This window comes from Lissotriton helveticus, chromosome 1_1 (assembly GCF_964261635.1).
Source record: "Lissotriton helveticus chromosome 1_1, aLisHel1.1, whole genome shotgun sequence".
Classification (NCBI taxonomy): Eukaryota; Metazoa; Chordata; class Amphibia; order Caudata; family Salamandridae; genus Lissotriton; species Lissotriton helveticus.
The window spans coordinates 605,389,592-605,406,758 of record NC_136057.1 but is presented as its reverse complement, the minus strand read 5'-3'; the positions used below and the strand labels follow the sequence as shown (position 1 = coordinate 605,406,758).

General features: G+C 47.5%; 1 protein-coding gene across 3 annotated transcripts in view; it reads left to right on the top strand.

Annotated features, from left to right (window-relative positions):
* The window catches only part of ITPR2 (inositol 1,4,5-trisphosphate receptor type 2), a 1,735,249-nt gene that overhangs the window by 1,239,866 nt on the left and 478,216 nt on the right, over nucleotides 1-17,167 (top strand). For all 3 annotated transcript variants that reach the window (XM_078674117.1, XM_078674116.1, XM_078674118.1), the window contains one exon: nucleotides 4,260-4,516. In XM_078674117.1, coding sequence (XP_078530243.1) covers nucleotides 4,260-4,516 — 257 coding nt within the window. The remainder of the gene's footprint in view (nucleotides 1-4,259; nucleotides 4,517-17,167) is intronic.

Here is a 17,167-nt window from a genome sequence, read left to right as displayed (position 1 = left end):
GAAGAGGATACTACTCTATAACTTGGGCCCTGAAGGCATCAGGTTCTTCCAAAATCTAGTACCTAAAGCACGGCAGGACGACGACGTGTTCCAACACGCGATTGAAGACCTAGACAGCCATTATAGACCGGTGGTGTGCACGTCCATAGACAGATACAACTTCCAACAAAGAAAACAGGAAGCAGGAGAGTCTATAGATGATTATGTGGCAGCACTAAAGAAACTGGCGGTCACCTGCAAGTTCGGCGCCTTACATGACGAGTTCATCAAAGACCAGATTGTCATGCACACCACGAACTCCTCAATCCAGGACAAGCTATGGGTCAACAGAGATGCGTCCTTGAAAGAAGTCATAGCTATGGTGAAGAAGGCAGAGCTATTAAAAAGATGCGCCAAGGCCGCAAAAAGGGAGAACCCCACGAAACCTATAGTCAGCTAAGTCACGGATGCAGAACCTCCGGACAGGACCAAAGGAGAGGCAGGAAACACGAAGATGCCGACTAGATATGTTCCCAGACAACAGCCCATGAAGAAATTCATGAGTGGAGACAAGAATTCATGCTACAGATGCGGGAGCCAAGCTCACGCTAGCCAGGACAAACGATTGCCAAGCGTTCCGGGCCAAGTGTATGTTTTGTGGAATCATGGGGCATTACGAGAAAGTGTGTCGCCGGAAACAGAGACGACCCACGGTCAAGTATGTCGCACAGGAATCTGACAAGGACAGAGATGAGGAGGAAGAAGAAGTCAATGTCCAGTGCATAGAAGACCACATACTTGGCATCGACTGCACCCGCTCGAAAAAACCACAATGTGATCTGTCTATAGGAGGAGTGCAAATAAAAGTGGTGGCCGATTCAGGGTCCCCGTACACCATAGTACAATGAAAGGTGTGGGACGAACTCTTCAGACAGCATCTAGGACCACAGCTGATACCTCCAGATATCCAACCAGTCACATTTACAGTTGAGCCAATCCCCATGGTGGGGTTCAGAGTCCTGCAATTAGAGTTTAAGGGCCAGAAAGCCGTAGGCAAGCTATATGTAGCAGAGAAAGGACCCTCGGTCCTACGATGGGTTGACCAGGGTGAGCTAGGCATCCAACTGAACCCGGGAGGTGTCACGTAAGTCCTGATGACAGGTACTGAAAGGCAGCCAGATGACACCAAATGGAAGGAGGAATTCCCTACTGTGTTTGGTGGCACAATTGGGAAGCTAACAAAATGTATACATAAAATAGACCTCAGAGCAGATGTCAAACCTGTGTGCCACAAAGCAAGAAACATCCCGTTGGCAATAAGAGAAACAGTACAGTTGGAACTGCAACGGCTGGAAGACAACGGCATCATAGAGCCGATAGACAGCGCGGAATGGTTGGCGCCATTGGTGGTGGCCAGGAAGCCCAACGACGCGGTGCGCCTATACGTGGACCTGAGAGAGCTGAACAAAAACATTTTAGTAGAAAAGTTCCCGCTACCACGGTTCGACGAGATGCTGACCAAAACTAAAGGCGTGAAGGGGTTCTCCACCATCGACCTTGCATCAGCGTACCACCAGATAGCTCTCCATCACACGTGCCGTAAGCTGACGTCTTTCATAACCCCTTTCGGGTGCTACCAATTCCGCAGGATGCCGTTTGGACTAGCTTCGGCGGCGGCCGTCTTCCAAAAACTTATGCATAGGTTGTCTAAGGACATAGAAGGGGTACAGTATTTTCAAGATGACATCTTGATAATGGACAAGGACCGGTCAGACCATGATACTAAGCTGTCCACAGTGTTAAATATTCTGGCAAGGAACGGACTCATTGCCGAATGGGAGAAGTGTCGGTTCAGAATGTCATCAGTCACGTACTTGGGCCACGAGATTAGCGATCAGGGGATTACGCCCTAACGATCCAATGCCAAAGCCATACGGTATGCACCTCCACCAACAAACAAAGAGGAGGTTTGCTCTTTCTTGGGCATGGCAGAGTTTTATTACAAATTTGTGCCACACTTCGCCACAAAGACACACAACTTGCGCCACCTTCTCAGGGACAGAACGTCTTTTGAATGGACAAAGGAAGCGGAACGAGAATTCCAAAGCATCAAAGAAGACATCTGTGCGACAATTCCCCTTCACGTATTCGACCAGGGGGCGATGTCTGTACGCACCACGGACGCAAGTGAAAAGGGGCTGGGTGCCGTCCTAATGCAGGAAACTAAAGAAGGTGAAGTGTCCACCATCAGTTTTGCATCCAGGCCCTTGTCCCCCACGGAACAGAAGTTCAGCGTTATGGAAAAGGAGATGCTGGCGGCAGTCTGGACTATGGAGAAGTTCCGCCAGTTCATATGGGGCTCAAGGTTCTGTCTCCGGACAGACCACAAACCACTGGTCAAAGTGCTCACCTCAAGCAGACATGCGAACGCTACCCCCAAGATTGCAAAAATGACGTTAAAATTACTAGACTACCGGTACAACGTTGATTTATATACCGGGTCCAAAGAATAAAGTTGCAGATTACCTGAGCAGAGCTTCTGCCATGGAGGAAGCTCCTCCCTGCAATGCCGAAGAGGACGTCAGCGTGGCGTTCATGGATGACCACGAAAAGGTGATCAGTGCGCAAGAATGGAGAGACGTCTATGAGAACGACATGGACATCGCCGCGGTCAGGCAGTACATCCTACAAGGTTGGCCAGAAAAGAAAGGCCTGAGTATTGAGCACAGGAAGTTCTACGAAGTGCGGGAAGAATTGTCCATTGGAGACCAGGGCACCTTCTTGCTCAGGGGAGATAAAGTAGTACCACCAAAAGCCTTGGTAGCCCGCCTACTCTCTATCCTGCACGAAGGACACTTAGGCATTGTAAAGACAAAACTGCGAGTGAAACAAACATACTGGTGGCCTGCGATGAACAGCCAGATAGAGAATCACGTCAGGGAGTGTACACAATGCCAAAATGCTGACAAATCCCAGAGCTTAATGTGGCCATCTTTAGGGAAGTTCAACAACCTAACAAACCCATGGGAGGAGCTATCGATAGACATCCTTGGTCCGGTGCTAGTTGTACAAGGCGTCCAGAAGTATGTAGTGGTACTCATGGACAGATACTCCAAATGGCTGGAAATCGACATACAGGAGGACATGGACACGGAAACTGTATTGAAGTTCCTTACAGCCACATTCCTAAGGGAAGGTATCCCGCGTTCCAAGTGACAACGGACCCCAGTTCACATCAGAGAAGTGGAACGCCTACATGGGAAGGAACACAGGCGCCCGCGCATGTGCATTTGGCTGGAAGAAGTCGGCGCAAAACAGAAGAGGGAGCCCCGGGACGCCGCATATCAGGTAAGTGATTTTAATTTACTCTTACACTATTTTAAATAAAAATTAGGCATGTAGAAGAGGGAGGGAGGCGGGTGGCGGGCAACTTCGCTCCATCCACGGGTTGTGCATAGTGTTGCCTACTTTGCGAATCACGACAGCAAATTCAGTGCGCCAATGCAAGTGAAGGAGGTTTACAACAGAGTGGCCTTGCTAAGCGATGGGAAAGTTTGGTCTCAGGATCGAATGTCCAAGTGCAACAAGATACTGCAGTGGACCAAAGAGGAAGAGGCTCAGTCAGAACACTTCAACGACAACCCACCCTCACACACACAAGGACCTAGAGGTGTTTCATTAGCATCCCAAACACAGGGCTGGCTTACGGCATAGCTATTTCAGTGGTGCTGGGCCATAGTGCCCCAAAGCTGACTCTCTTTTGCATTACTGACAGATATGGGGGACCCATTTCGCCTGCTTGCATTAGTGCCTAAGATACCTTAGCAAGTCACGTTTGTTGCAATTGAGAATGGTCCTATGCACACCAAAGCATATCCAGGATCTTATGGGGTCACCTGCTAAAAGTCACTTTACCCATTTCTCGATGCTTGGAGTCAAGCCTCTTTGCAAATGATCGGTTGGTTACACAAGTGTCAAAATGAATAATTTGAATAAATGATCCCTTAATTCATTTTTTTACTATAGCATTTGTATTGTTTCAACAAAACCGCATTCTCATGCTTTTCAGGTCAATTTATTTTAAGATTCTGCCAGGCCTGCTGGGTCATTAATGAAAGGCAAGTGCAAGAAGTTCAGAACGACCATTCTGAAAGGTGCAAGAAAACATTCTTGCTCTGTGTGCGTGTTTTTTTCAACCATGTAAAAGGTCTTATGTTGTGCAGATGACTTGTAGCATGAATATCCTGAAAAATAAGTAATATATTTTGTTTACATTACAGTGAGGGACCCCCAGCTGCATCTAAAAGAGGGAATGAAAGGGCAGCTAACAGAAGCAACTTCTGCAACATCGAAAGCCTACTGTGTGTATCGACGAGAGATCGACCCTGACCTAGATGGGATGGCGGCGGGAGGTGATGGCGGAGGAACCGAGGAGAAGGCGGCAGAAGAAGCTGTGATTAGCCCCGCTATAGCCATCATGCAGCCAATTCTCCGGTTTCTGCAGTTGTTGTGCGAAAACCACAACCGGGAGCTACAGGTATTAATGGGATCATACCCTTGAAAATTTATTTTGGGCAATCTGATAATGGCATTTCACTGGTTTAGAATACCCTCTTGTTACTACTGAATCTCAGGTAATGTTGTGGTTACAGCTTCACTCCCCATTGGCTGATAGACTGTCCAAATCTGAAGAATAAATGTTTCCTCAATTTGTTTTCAGTCAGCCCTTCCAGTCAGAGAAAAAAGTATGCAGAATGCTTAGAAATAAAAGAGGAATGGCCAACTAAGGAACACCACTGAGGCTAAGTGATGTACCCATTTATTGTATTGGCTGGTTTGTAGAGTACTGTGTGGCATGGTGTGCAAAATAACAATGGAGTAGGATGGAGCTCTGAGAAATTACCAGTGGCTGTGATTAATTCCACCATTCCATCTATCCATTTCTTGTATACTTCAGTGTGACACCCTGACTGGGATGTCTATGCTTAGACGAGGGTCCCATGCACACTGTGCCACTGGAGCTAAGTTATACCCGGCTGATGAGCCCTAATAAGAGCAAAAGTTATCTTGGGGTGCTTGTGTTCTAGTTCAGGGAGGACCTGGCTTGGCAGTTAAGGCTTGACTGCTCTTAATGGAGCGGGGTCAAGACCAGGCGCGGCCCGTGCAGGTAAGAGCAGTGGGGAGAGGATGCTGGGGTAGGGGGAGTCGACAGTTGACGACGAGGGAAACGTTTAAAAAAAAAATCTCTTACCTTGTGCTCACCGCATTGCCGACTCTGCAGTGCAACAAGCTCAAGGTAGGCACTTTTTTTTTTTTATAAATTAGTTTTCTTTGTCGTCAACTGTTGACTTAGTGCCCCCAGCCCACTGCTCTCACCTGCACAGGCTGCACCTGGTCAAGATCGATTTCCATATGGGTGGGTCAAAATTGAGATGTCATGGTACCCAAAATAATGATGGACTGGGACGCGGCAACAAGGATTTACCAGTAGCTGACATTACGGCAGTCATACTACCCATCACTTTTTTGTAAACTTCAGTGCGTAGCAGAGTGGTAGGGTGATCAGTCGGTGTAATATTTCAGGGAAACTTGCTAATTAATTTGCCTGGCAGTGTGAAAATACATAAATTTGGTGAGTGCAGACCTTTCCTATCACAGAGATTTTCGCAAATGTTTCTGTCTACTCAATTCGGGTTTTCAGTAACCATATGATTAAGTAGTTAAGAATTTTTCAGTATATTTAAGCCATTAGCATGGCAAGAGGGAAATGTGTAATGTTTTTCCCCTATAAACATAAAAATAAATCTTTTCCCTGCTTTACCCATGTGCCACATGTGTTGTAAGGCCTTTGCACTATGTTGCTGTTTGCCTTCTTTCCTGAAAATAGCTACAGTCCTTGTCTTGTCCATCAACACCCGGTAAGTACAAAACAAAGCTTAGATACAAGTTACAACAGTAGCATGAAGAGTCCAAAAGAGGCTTGTCCGCCACGACAGCTCCAGAGGGTGCATGACATTAATGCTGTCAAAAACATTGTCTAAAAATACCATGATATAGAATATTACAGGTGGAAATATTGGGTTTTTGTATTTAATATCTTTTTTTTAGTAGAGTTGTATAATAATATGGATTTGTATTCTTTTGCAGTATTTTATGATTTTGTGGGGTTGAAGTTAATATGTTAATTTTAGTTGTTTTCTGTGAAACGTCCAGCAGGTTATTGGTTTCCAGGTAATTTGACAACTGTTTCTTTACCAGTTTTTCCAGGACTTTTGTAAATATGGTAACTGTGAAATAGGTCGGTAGTTCGGAGGGTTGTTTATGTCCTCCCCGGCTTTTTTTAATAGTGGGGTGACCACTGCATTTTTCCAGTATGTTGGAAATTCTGCTTGGTCAAGTGAATGATTTAGTGCTTGTGTCACTGCCGGGCAGATTACAGGGGTTAGTTGTGAAAAAATAGGATGTGTGCATGGATCCAAAGGGGAGCCTGCTCACTTCCTCTTCAGAATAGGGGCCGAAATTTGAGCAAAATACCGATGGAGTGGGATGTATATGTTGCTCAGCTTTTTCCTAGGAATTATTAGAGAAGGTGTAGTAAATTTTTTCAATTTTTTCACAAAAATAACTACTTATTTTGTCACACCCCTTTTGTGAGGGGGTCAGGTTTAGCATAAGGCTTGGAGGGCTGCAACGTTCCTTGACTATTTTAAAGAGCTCTTTAGAGGAGTTTATGTTTTCAGAAATCCGTAATAAAAAATATTCTCTTTTTGCTTTCTTTATGGCTACATTGTAGGTTTTAAGTTCGTTTTTATAAGTGAATCTGTCACCCCGTGCTTTGGTTAACCTCCATTTGTGTTCTAGTGAGATGAATTTTCTTTTTAAAATCTTTAGCTCCAGGCTGTACCATTTTTCTGAGAACCTTCGTCTGGGTTTGCTATTTTTAAATGGCGTTGAACAGTTCTCTAGTGCAATCAAGATACTGTCCTGCAGATATTGAATTCCATGATCATTAGAGGAGACAGGGACATTTTTATGATGAAAGTGATGTTGGAATTTCTCCACCGAGAAATTCTTCCAGCATCTAGTTTTCCCTGAGGTCTGGATTGGCGGTCTCATATGCTTTATGGGTAGGTTCATGGTAAATTCAATCATGTGATGGTCAGTCCATGTCAGTGGCTTTATGTCTTTAATGGTGGTGCTTTCTATGTTGGTAAAAATAAGGTCCAATATATGTCCCGCTCTGTGTGTAGGTAGTTCAATTTTCTGTGTCAGTTGCAGAATTCTCATGTCATCTGCTAAGCGTTTGGTTGTTATTGTCGTAATGGACATTGAAGTCGCCTAAAATTAGAACATTTTTAGTTTTGAGACAGCTGGGAAGAACTTGAGAAAGGAGCTGGGTGCTGAATTCTGCCGTGCTCCCCGGGGGATTGTACACGATTGCACCGCCGAATATTGCTTGTGTGTTTATGTTGACTGTAAATATCAGGACTTCATGTTTGCCAATTTGTACGGTTACTTCTTGGAGACAGGTGAAAGTTTCTTTAAATAATATGGCCACCCCTCCCCCTCTCTTATTTGATCTATTCAGGTTTAAGATTTTATACCCGTTAGGGAGTGCAGTTGCAATATCCGGAGTGCTGTGATGATCCAACCACGTTTCGGTAAGAAAAACTAGATCTGGCTTGATTTTGTTTAAGGTATCCCATATTTCAATGGAGTGTTTAGGGAGAGATCTCGCATTGAGATAAATGCAATTGATGTCACAATTTGAGGGGTTTCTTTGCATAGGACGGTACGTGGGATTACTATCCCATCTGCAATTATGACAGCAAAAGGGGCCCATAGTTTTTGGAGGTCCAAATTTGGCACACAGGGGGAGACCCTGTTGGGCTTGTATGTTGAGTCTCAAGAGGTCCCCTCTGAAATACGTAAGTCTAGGTGTACCGGCCAGTTCGATGGCAGAAGGGACAGGGGTTGTGGCCCCTGTTCCCGGCCGGTTGCGGACGGGCACAGACGGCCTTGTCGGCGCGCCCGCTGCTCCTGTCCGCTGTGCTTCCGGGGTGGGGGAACCATTTTATGCCGGCGAGGGCGGGAGGGGCCGAGCACTGGTCCGCTCGCCCTGCTCCTCACCCAAGATGGCGGCTAGTGGGCAGGACCCCAGGCAGCACCTAATCAGCTGCGGTGGGGGCGATCAGGCAAAAGGCCAAAAGGGCAGTTGGAACAATTTGAGCAGGTCAGTGCCCGCAGTTGCAACGAAATATCAAAATTGTTAAAACAAAGGGAGTGACAAAAATACGGTCGCAAAGTGCAGTTTAAAATATTAGCAGTCACTAAGCAAACGCTAAACGTTAATATTTTGAAATACTTTTAAATATATGTACTTCCCTATTGTATCTTATTTCCATTCCACAATATTTTGAAGATGATATTTTTGTAGTTTACACTTTAAGTATATAAAGTCAATATTTAGGGCCACAAAATATTTGACATGTTTGTGTATCATGATATTTTTATACGTCAATATTTCATTGAAGCCTCCAGAGAGAGTTCATGCAGTTGTTGCGCCAATAGCCCTACGTCCATCTTTATGATCAGACACTTACCTGATCTAGTCTAAAAGCCAATGTGCCCAAGTATTCTGGCCCATTCATCATGCTGCAGCCAATTGAGACCTTCACAGAAGCCAAGCTGCAGTTATTCAGAGCAGTTTTGGTTCCTTCTGGCAAGCTTTCGAGCCTCATAGATCAGTAGGAGACTCCAGGTGGGTTTCTACGGACAGATCCTTTCTTGGTGCCGCCTGACCCCATCTGACTATCATTCACTGGCTGTCAGATGACCCACTGGGTATTCCTGGATCTTGCTAGTCGTGGCTGTAGCGGTTGCAGCTCTTGATCCTGCCCCAGATCAAGTGTCAGATTCAGAGCTGAATTTGGCACATTCTCAATCTGTATTTTGACACATGATTATGAAATTGTCGCCTATGGCAGCTGAGGGCTCCCCAACAGTTGCCTTATTGTGATGTCAACATTACAGGAGGCTGGAGTCTATTTTCAACTCTGATTCAGGCATAATCCAAGACCTTGAGCTGGCCTGTCAGGACAACGGTGAGAGAAAGGTCAACTACTCCTTCATTGTACAAGTGAGGGTCTCTATATATATTTACAAAATGCTAGTGGTCTATATAACTCACCCTAAAATAACCTTAACTCTAATGGGTCCACCCCTCCACAGAGAAGAGTGCCTCTTTCACAATGGTGGTTCGCAGTTATGTCGGTCCTTGACTTGCACCTACCTATTTTTGACTCTAAAGACTGTCTATTAACAGAAATGTTACAAGCCAGACTATCTAAGCCCATGTTTCTGTTCGGTGGCTCATAGAGTGAATGCCTGATTGCAGCTTGCATCAAGCCTTGTGCTGGACCTCCAGTGAGCCCCTGATTACTTGTCAGTGTAGCACTTTCCTGGAGGCCATCCTTTCTGGCACAACATCCTACTCCAGAACACCACCACCAAAGCCAACCTGAACATTTCTCCTTCAGCTCCATCTGGCAGGAAACCCAAGCGAATGTATGCCTAACCCAGATTTGTGTTACCTTCTGCTTCACAGTCGTGTGCCTCGAAAAATAAAAAACTGCTCAGTCAGGGAACCATTTACTAGAACCTTAGCTGTCGGGGCTGAGTATAGGAGCTTAATGGCAGTTATGTAACTCATAGGAAAGCCAAATTTTTCCATCGCCATCCAGAGGTAGTCCCAGTCCACCTGGTCAAAAGCCTTTGCAGCGTCGACTGCTACTATGGTCAGAGGCTGCTTCATTTCTTGAGTCAAGTCAAGTCAAGTCATAACATTTATATAGCGCACTACATACCCAGAGGGTTTCAAGGCGCTTAGGAAGGGGAGGTGGATTATTTGTCAAATATCCACGTTTTAAGCTGCTTTCTGAACGCTAGGTGATTCTGGGTGAGGCGAAGGTAAGCGGGGAGTGAGTTCCATGTTTTGGCAGCCAGGTATGAGAAGGATCTGCCTCCCATGGTGGTCTTGTTGATGCGAGGTACAGTGGCGAAGGCTTGGCTGGAAGAGCGAAGTTGGCGGGAGGGGGTGTAGAAGGATAGTCGAGAGTTGAGGCAATCTGGTCCGATGTCGTAGAGTGATTTGTGTGCGTGGGTAAGCAGTCGGAAAGTGATCCTCTTATTGACGGGTAGCCAGTGGAGGTCTTTAAGGTGACCAGAGATGTGTTCGTTGCGTGGGATGTCTAATATGAGCCTGGCTGAGGCGTTTTGGATTCGTTGTAGTTTCTTCTGGAGTTTAGCGGTGGTACCTGCGTAGAGGGTGTTTCCGTAGTCCAGTCGGCTCGTGACCAGAGCGTGGGTGACTGTTTTCCTTGTTTCGGAGGGGATCCAGCGAAATGTTTTTCTGAGCATGCGAAGAATGTTAAAGCAGGAAGAGGATACGGCGCTGACTTGTCTGTTCATTGAGAGTGAAGAATCCAGGATGACGCCAAGGTTCCGTGTGTGGTCTGTCGGGATGGGTGCATTTCCGAGGGCTTCCGGCCACCAGGAGTCGTCCCATGCAGAGGGGGATTTACCTAAGATGAGGACTTCTGTTTTGTCTGAGTTCAGTTTCAGACGGCTTTGTTTCATCCATTCGGCGACTTCTTTCATTCCTTCGTGTAGGTTAGTTTTAGCAGTGCTGGGGTCCTTGGTGAGAGATAGGATCAGTTGAGTGTCATCCGCGTAAGAGATGATGTTGAGGTTGTGTTGGCGGGCGATGGCCGCGAGGGGGCTCATGTATACGTTGAAGAGGGTGGGACTGAGTGAGGATCCTTGTGGTACGCCGCAGATGATTTCAGAGGCCTCGGACTTGAATGGTGGGAGGCGGACTCTCTGGGTTCTTCCGGTGAGGAACGAGGTGATCCATTCCAGTGCCTTTCCTTGGATTCCGATGTTTCTGAGGCGTTGTAAAAGGGTGCTGTGGCAGACTGTGTCGAAGGCTGCAGAGAGGTCGAGGAGGATGAGGGCGACTGTGTCTCCATTGTCCAGTAGAGTTCGAATGTCGTCTGTTGCTGCGATGAGGGCGGTCTCAGTGCTGTGTTTGGCTCGGAAGCCAGATTGTGAGGGGTCGAGTGATTTGTTGGCTTCGAGGAAGGCGGCGAGCTGGTTGTTGACAGCTTTCTCGATGACTTTGGCCGGGAATGGAAGAAGCGAGATGGGGCGGTAGTTTTTGAGTTCGGTGGGGTCTGCTGTTGGTTTTTTCAGAAGGGCGGTGAGTTCAGCGTGTTTCCAATCTTCTGGGAAGGTAGCGGAGTTGAAGGAGCAGTTGATGACGTCTCGGAGGTGCGGAGCTATGACGGAGTCTGCTTTGTTGAAGATGTGGTGGGGGCATGGGTCTGTGGGGGATCCAGAGTGGATGGAATTCATCAGGCGGATGGTGTCCTCAGTGGAGATTGGGTTCCAGGCGTTAAGGGTGTTAACGGGGGGAAGGTGGTCAGCTGATGGTAGGGTGGGTTGGCTTCCGGGTTGGTTGTCAAAGCTGTTGTGGATGTCAGCAATCTTGTTGTGGAAAAAAGAGGCTAGGGAATCGCAGAGGGATTGAGAGGGGGTGATGTCGTTGGAGTTGGCCGAGGGGTTGGAAAATTCCTTGACGATGTTGAAAAGTTCCTTGCTGTTGTGGGCGTTGTTGTCAAGTCGATCTTTGAATGCTGTTTTCTTGGCTTTTCGGATCAGTTGGTGGTGAGTACGGATGGCGCTTTTGAAGGCGTCCTTGTTGCTGGTGGATGGGTCTTTTTTCCAGGCCTTTTCAAGGGAGCGGCACAGTTTCTTGGATTTCTTGAGGTCGTCGTTGAACCATGAGGCCTTCTTGATGCCAAGTTTGTGTTGACGTTTTTTCAGTGGTGCTAAGGTGTCGGCGGTGTTGGATAGCCAAAGGGTGAGGTTGGAGGCGGCTTCGTTGGCGTTAGAAGAGGGGGCTGGGGAGGTTTGAAGGAGTGATGTGGAGATCTGCTCTGTGGTGATTTTGTTCCAGTTTCTTTGTAGAGTTGGTTGGAGGTGGATGCTGGGTTTCGGCTTGTTGTAGGTGAAGTGAACGCAGCTGTGGTCAGTCCAGAGGAGATCCGTAGTGTGGCTGAAGGAGACATGGTTGCTGGAGGTGAAGATGGGGTCGAGAGTGTGACCTGCGATGTGGGTGGGGGAAGTGACCAGTTGTTTAAGTCCGAGGTTGGCGAGGTTGTCTAAGAGGGTGGCGGTGTTGCGGTCGTTGATCTTTTCAAGGTGGAAGTTGAGGTCTCCCAGAAGGATGTAGTCTTTGGAGGGGAGCGCGTGTGGGGTGATGAAGTCTGTGATGTCTTCACTGAATTTTGTGCGTGGTCCAGGTGGTCTGTAGAGGAGGGTGCCTCTGAGTGTGGTCTTGGGGTCGATGTGGATCTGGAAGTGAAGGTGTTCGGAGTTGGCGAGATTGACGTCAGAGCTGGTTGAGATGCGGATTGATTTCTTATGGACGATAGCGATTCCACCTCCTGTATGGTCGGTGCGGTCCTTGCGTGTGATCTTATAGTCATCAGGGATAGCGATGGCGATGTCAGGGGCGGAGGAAGCGTTCATCCATGTTTCCGTTAGGAAGACGACGTCAGGAGAGATGGTGTCTAGTAGGTTCCAAAGGTCAATGGCGTGCCTGTGGACCGAGCGGGTGTTGAGAAGGATGCATTCTAGGTGGTTGGGGTCGGGAATCTGTGGTGTGGTCGTAGCGGAGATGTTGTCGGTGCCGCTAAATTTGCAGGAGAAGCAGGAGAACGGTCCATGGGTGCGTCCAGGAGCGGCTTGGACGCAGTTGGGGGCGCGACCGGGGTTAAGGGCTAGGAGGGTGGCGGCATCGTAGGTAACGCGGGGGGCTGGGCAGCGCGAGGGGCAGGGGGTCTGGCGCTGGGCGCGGTCCAGGCGCGGACGGGCGTAGACGGGCTTACCTTTGGCGCACCTTCGGCGAGGCCGAAGCGCGTGGACGCTGCGCGTGGGGGCATGTGGCCATAAATGGAGAGTGGAGGGGGCGGAGCGTGGGAGGGTCAGGTGGGAGGCGGGGTCTGGGAGGAGGAGACACGGGTGGGACTACAAGCAAAACCAAATGGCCGCCCAGAAAGGAAACGAAAGTGGGGCACTGCCGGAGCTTCAGTCCAAGACACAGGCACAGAGTTAATGAGCAAATGAATGCACGCTACGCTTATAAAAACATATGCCACTACATACAGGTCAATGCAGTGCGAGCGCAGACAATAACAAGCGCTCGGCGTTATGCAAATTCGTAGGCAGGCAGTGCGAGTAGAAACGATACCCAGCGCAGTCAAGTGGTCTATGCGCTCTCGCAGGGCGGCAGTCAGCAGGACAATGCAGGCAGCAGTCAAGGCAGGCAGCGAGCACAAGGCTTCCGTGGAGCAAGAGCTGGGGGAGCGACCGTGGTGGAGGGAGTCCAGACGGTCACAGGGAAAGAGAGGACGGGGCTACTGTTGTGTATCAGTGTGTGGGAGGGTCAGGTGGGAGGCGGGGTCTGGGAGGAGGAGACACGGGTGGGACTACAAGCAAAACCAAATGGCCGCCCAGAAAGGAAACGAAAGTGGGGCACTGCCGGAGCTTCAGTCCAAGACACAGGCACAGAGTTAATGAGCAAATGAATGCACGCTACGCTTATAAAAACATATGCCACTACATACAGGTCAATGCAGTGCGAGCGCAGACAATAACAAGCGCTCGGCGTTATGCAAATTCGTAGGCAGGCAGTGCGAGTAGAAACGATACCCAGCGCAGTCAAGTGGTCTATGCGCTCTCGCAGGGCGGCAGTCAGCAGGACAATGCAGGCAGCAGTCAAGGCAGGCAGCGAGCACAAGGCTTCCGTGGAGCAAGAGCTGGGGGAGCGACCGTGGTGGAGGGAGTCCAGACGGTCACCATTGAGCAACATCCATCGCTGCCACAACTTGAAAGGTCAACTCGTTGAGCTGCCTATCCGGGATGAAGCCCCTTTGGTCACAATGTACCACCGATTTTACAACCTTTGCTAATCTCGTTGCCAGCACCCCCGAGAATACCTTATAGTCCACGTTTAGTAGTGAAATGGACCTATAGGACTCTATCCTACTCGGGTCCTTATTTGGCTTCAACAGTAATGTGACCGTCGCCTCCGCCCATGACCTAGGGACCTGCCCCCCCAAGAGTAAGATTTCGTTAAACAATAAAGTCAGAACCCCTATAATCTGCTCTAAAACGATCTTGAACAGTTCGACCGGCAGCCCATCAGGACCTGCGGCTTTGCCCTTAGCCATTTTCACCAACTGAGCCCTGATTTCCCCTTCCTTGATTTCTGAACTGAGATAAGACCTGTCAGAATCCGACAACTCAGGGAGCTGTACATTTGCAAACCACGATTCTGCTTGTTGCCTAACCAGAGAGGGGTTAGTTCCGTATAAAGACTGCATATATCTCTTTGCTTCTTCCCTGATGAGGTCATCCTCGTTGGTTTTTTCCCCTGTGCTTGTTAATACCAAACTGTCTATCTGGTTTCTAGTTCTGTCCGCTCGAGCCTTCCAAGCTAGGAGACGCCCACACTTCTCACCATAGGCAAACTGTTGTAGATTACTTGTGTCCCACTTTTCCTTCAGAGCCTTATCCATCCCCGCTTGGAATTCTGCTCGCAAACCGTCCAATTCCCTCTGGAGGAGTGGCCTATTATCCGACTCCTCGGCCGATGCCTTCTGCAACTCCAGTTCCTTGAGCTTGATTCTCAGAATCCCAGCTTCTCTTTGCTCTTTCCTCAGACTGTTCCTCCTGATCATCAGGGTTGTTAATAAACCTCGGGAAAAGGCTTTATATGTTTCCCACACAATTTGTTTACTTGCCGATCCAGTATTGACCCTAAAGAACTCTTCAGACTGGGTCACTAGGTCCTGTCTGACCCCTTCTTCCAGTAACAATGTCCGGTCCAATGTCCATCTCTTTTGTTGTTTTTCCTGTTTTAATTTGACCACCATTTCCACCATTGAATGGTCTGACAGAATTGCCGGAACATATGCTATGGAGTCAACTGCTGATGAGAGGTTATTGTCTAGCAGGAAAAAATCTATCCGAGAATGATGCCCATACCTTCTGCTGTAGAAAGAATAATCTCTTCCCCCCCGGGTTTTTAAGTCTCCAAATATCTATCAGGTTAAAATCTCTCATAAGGTTCTTCAATTCCTGACTTGTTTTTTTAGGGGGGGAAAATCTCACTCTTGATGTTCTATCTAGTTCTCTATCGAATATCAAGTTGAAATCTCCCCCTAAAATTATGGGGCCTGCTGTCTCTATTAAGTTGGTTTTAAGTTTCAGCAGAGCCCCCGGAGCATCTAAATTCGGGCCATAGTAGACTGCACAAACTAAAGGGGTACTTCCTACAATCAAGGAAGTTATCAACCATCTGCCTGAGTTGTCTGTTTCATGTTTAATTAGCCTGATCCCCATGCCTGCTCTAATGATTATGGCCACCCCCGTGTACTGCCGCTTTGGCCCGAGGAGACAGCATCCTGGACCCATCTACATTTCCCAAAGATTTGATTACATTCTTCCCTTTCCAAATGCGTCTCCTCCAGTAAACAGATATGTGCCCCTGATCTGAACAAAAAATCAATAACCCTTCTTGCTTTCTTCCTATCCCTTAACCCATTAACATTCCAGCTTATTAGTTTTATTCTACCTATCATATTGGCCATAATTCCCTATAATCACTCTATGAATTCTGAGCCGGTTCCCTACCTGTGTGTGGTTTAGTTTCAAACATATATGAGGATTTTTATTTTTTATTTTTCCCCCTGCTCCCCACCCTCCCACCCCCCTCCCCTGAGGAACCCCCCCTTTACTCCTACGGCGATCCTGTCGCCAGTCGGGAGCTCGCCAGACCCCTGGATGGTGACCCTTGTGGTTTGTTTGACTTAGTAAATGCGACAAAAGCTATAAAAAAAAGAAAAAAGAAAAAAAAAACAATAGAAGGAGGTCATTCATGTTTTTTCTTTTCCTTTCTACCCTTTCTTCCTTTCCCCCTTTTTTCCACCTCTCTTCTCCTCCCCTTACAGATTACATTTTCTCGTTATATATACATATATATATTTTTTTTCCTTTTTTTTCCCCCTTCTCCCTTCTTCACCCATTTTTTTTCATTTTTTTTCTTTTCTTCTTTCCCCTTTTCCCCTTTTCTTCCCTTTCACTTACCCCATTGTTCACCGTGATACGTGATACGTGTATACGTGTATTACTTAAATTCTGAACTATATTTCTTGCTGATTATAATCTCTGCCCCCCCGGGGTTTCCTACGTCCTACTGCCTTTTACCAATTAATATCTCTTACTGAGGCGTATTCTCTCGCATCAAAGTGAGAAAGGAGTCAACATCTTGGGCGGAGTTAAAGTTGGATGTCTTGTTTTTCCAAACTACTCTCAGAAAAGCAGGGAACTTCATCTGCACCTGTGCCCCTAAACTCCTAAGCTCAGGCATTCGGCTCCCCAACTCCCACTGCCTCTGTGCTGTTACCTTCCCCACATCAGATCGGATCAAGTAGTTAGCTGATCCGAATTCTAGGGATTTTTCCTGCAGAGCTCTACTCAGGATTAATTCCTTGACCGAAAAGGACAGAAAATTCACCAAAATATTTCTTGGACCTAACCTCCCTTGACGCTGCCGAAAGGGATCTCCGTGGGATCTTTGTATCTCGCCCTCAAGGTCTATATCTGGACAATCCTTAAGGACACCCTCTCTAAGGATTTTACAAATGAGGGCCTTGACATCCCCATTTTCTGTCCCTTCTGGTATTTTCAAGAATTTCAAATTGTTCCTTCTAGAGTGAATTTCGAGTCTTTCCACATCCATCTGTAGAGCCCTATTTTGTGTTCTTAGTGCCTCAATGTCCCTATCATGTCTTTTTGAAGCCCCCGTTAACAGGCTAACTTCTTCCTCGAGCACCTCTGTGCGTTTGCTTACATCCACCAATTTTTGTTCCAAGCTAGCACACTGCTCATGAATGATTTTTTGGTTTGCCTCGGATGTATCAAATTTCTGATCGAGTTTTGTCAAAAGGTCCTCTCTGAGACTTAAAAGGAGAGCCCCAACCTGTGACAAACCTGCATCGGGGGTTGTTGACAACGTTCTTACAGGAGGCAAGGGACTAGCTTGAGCCCTTTGCGATGA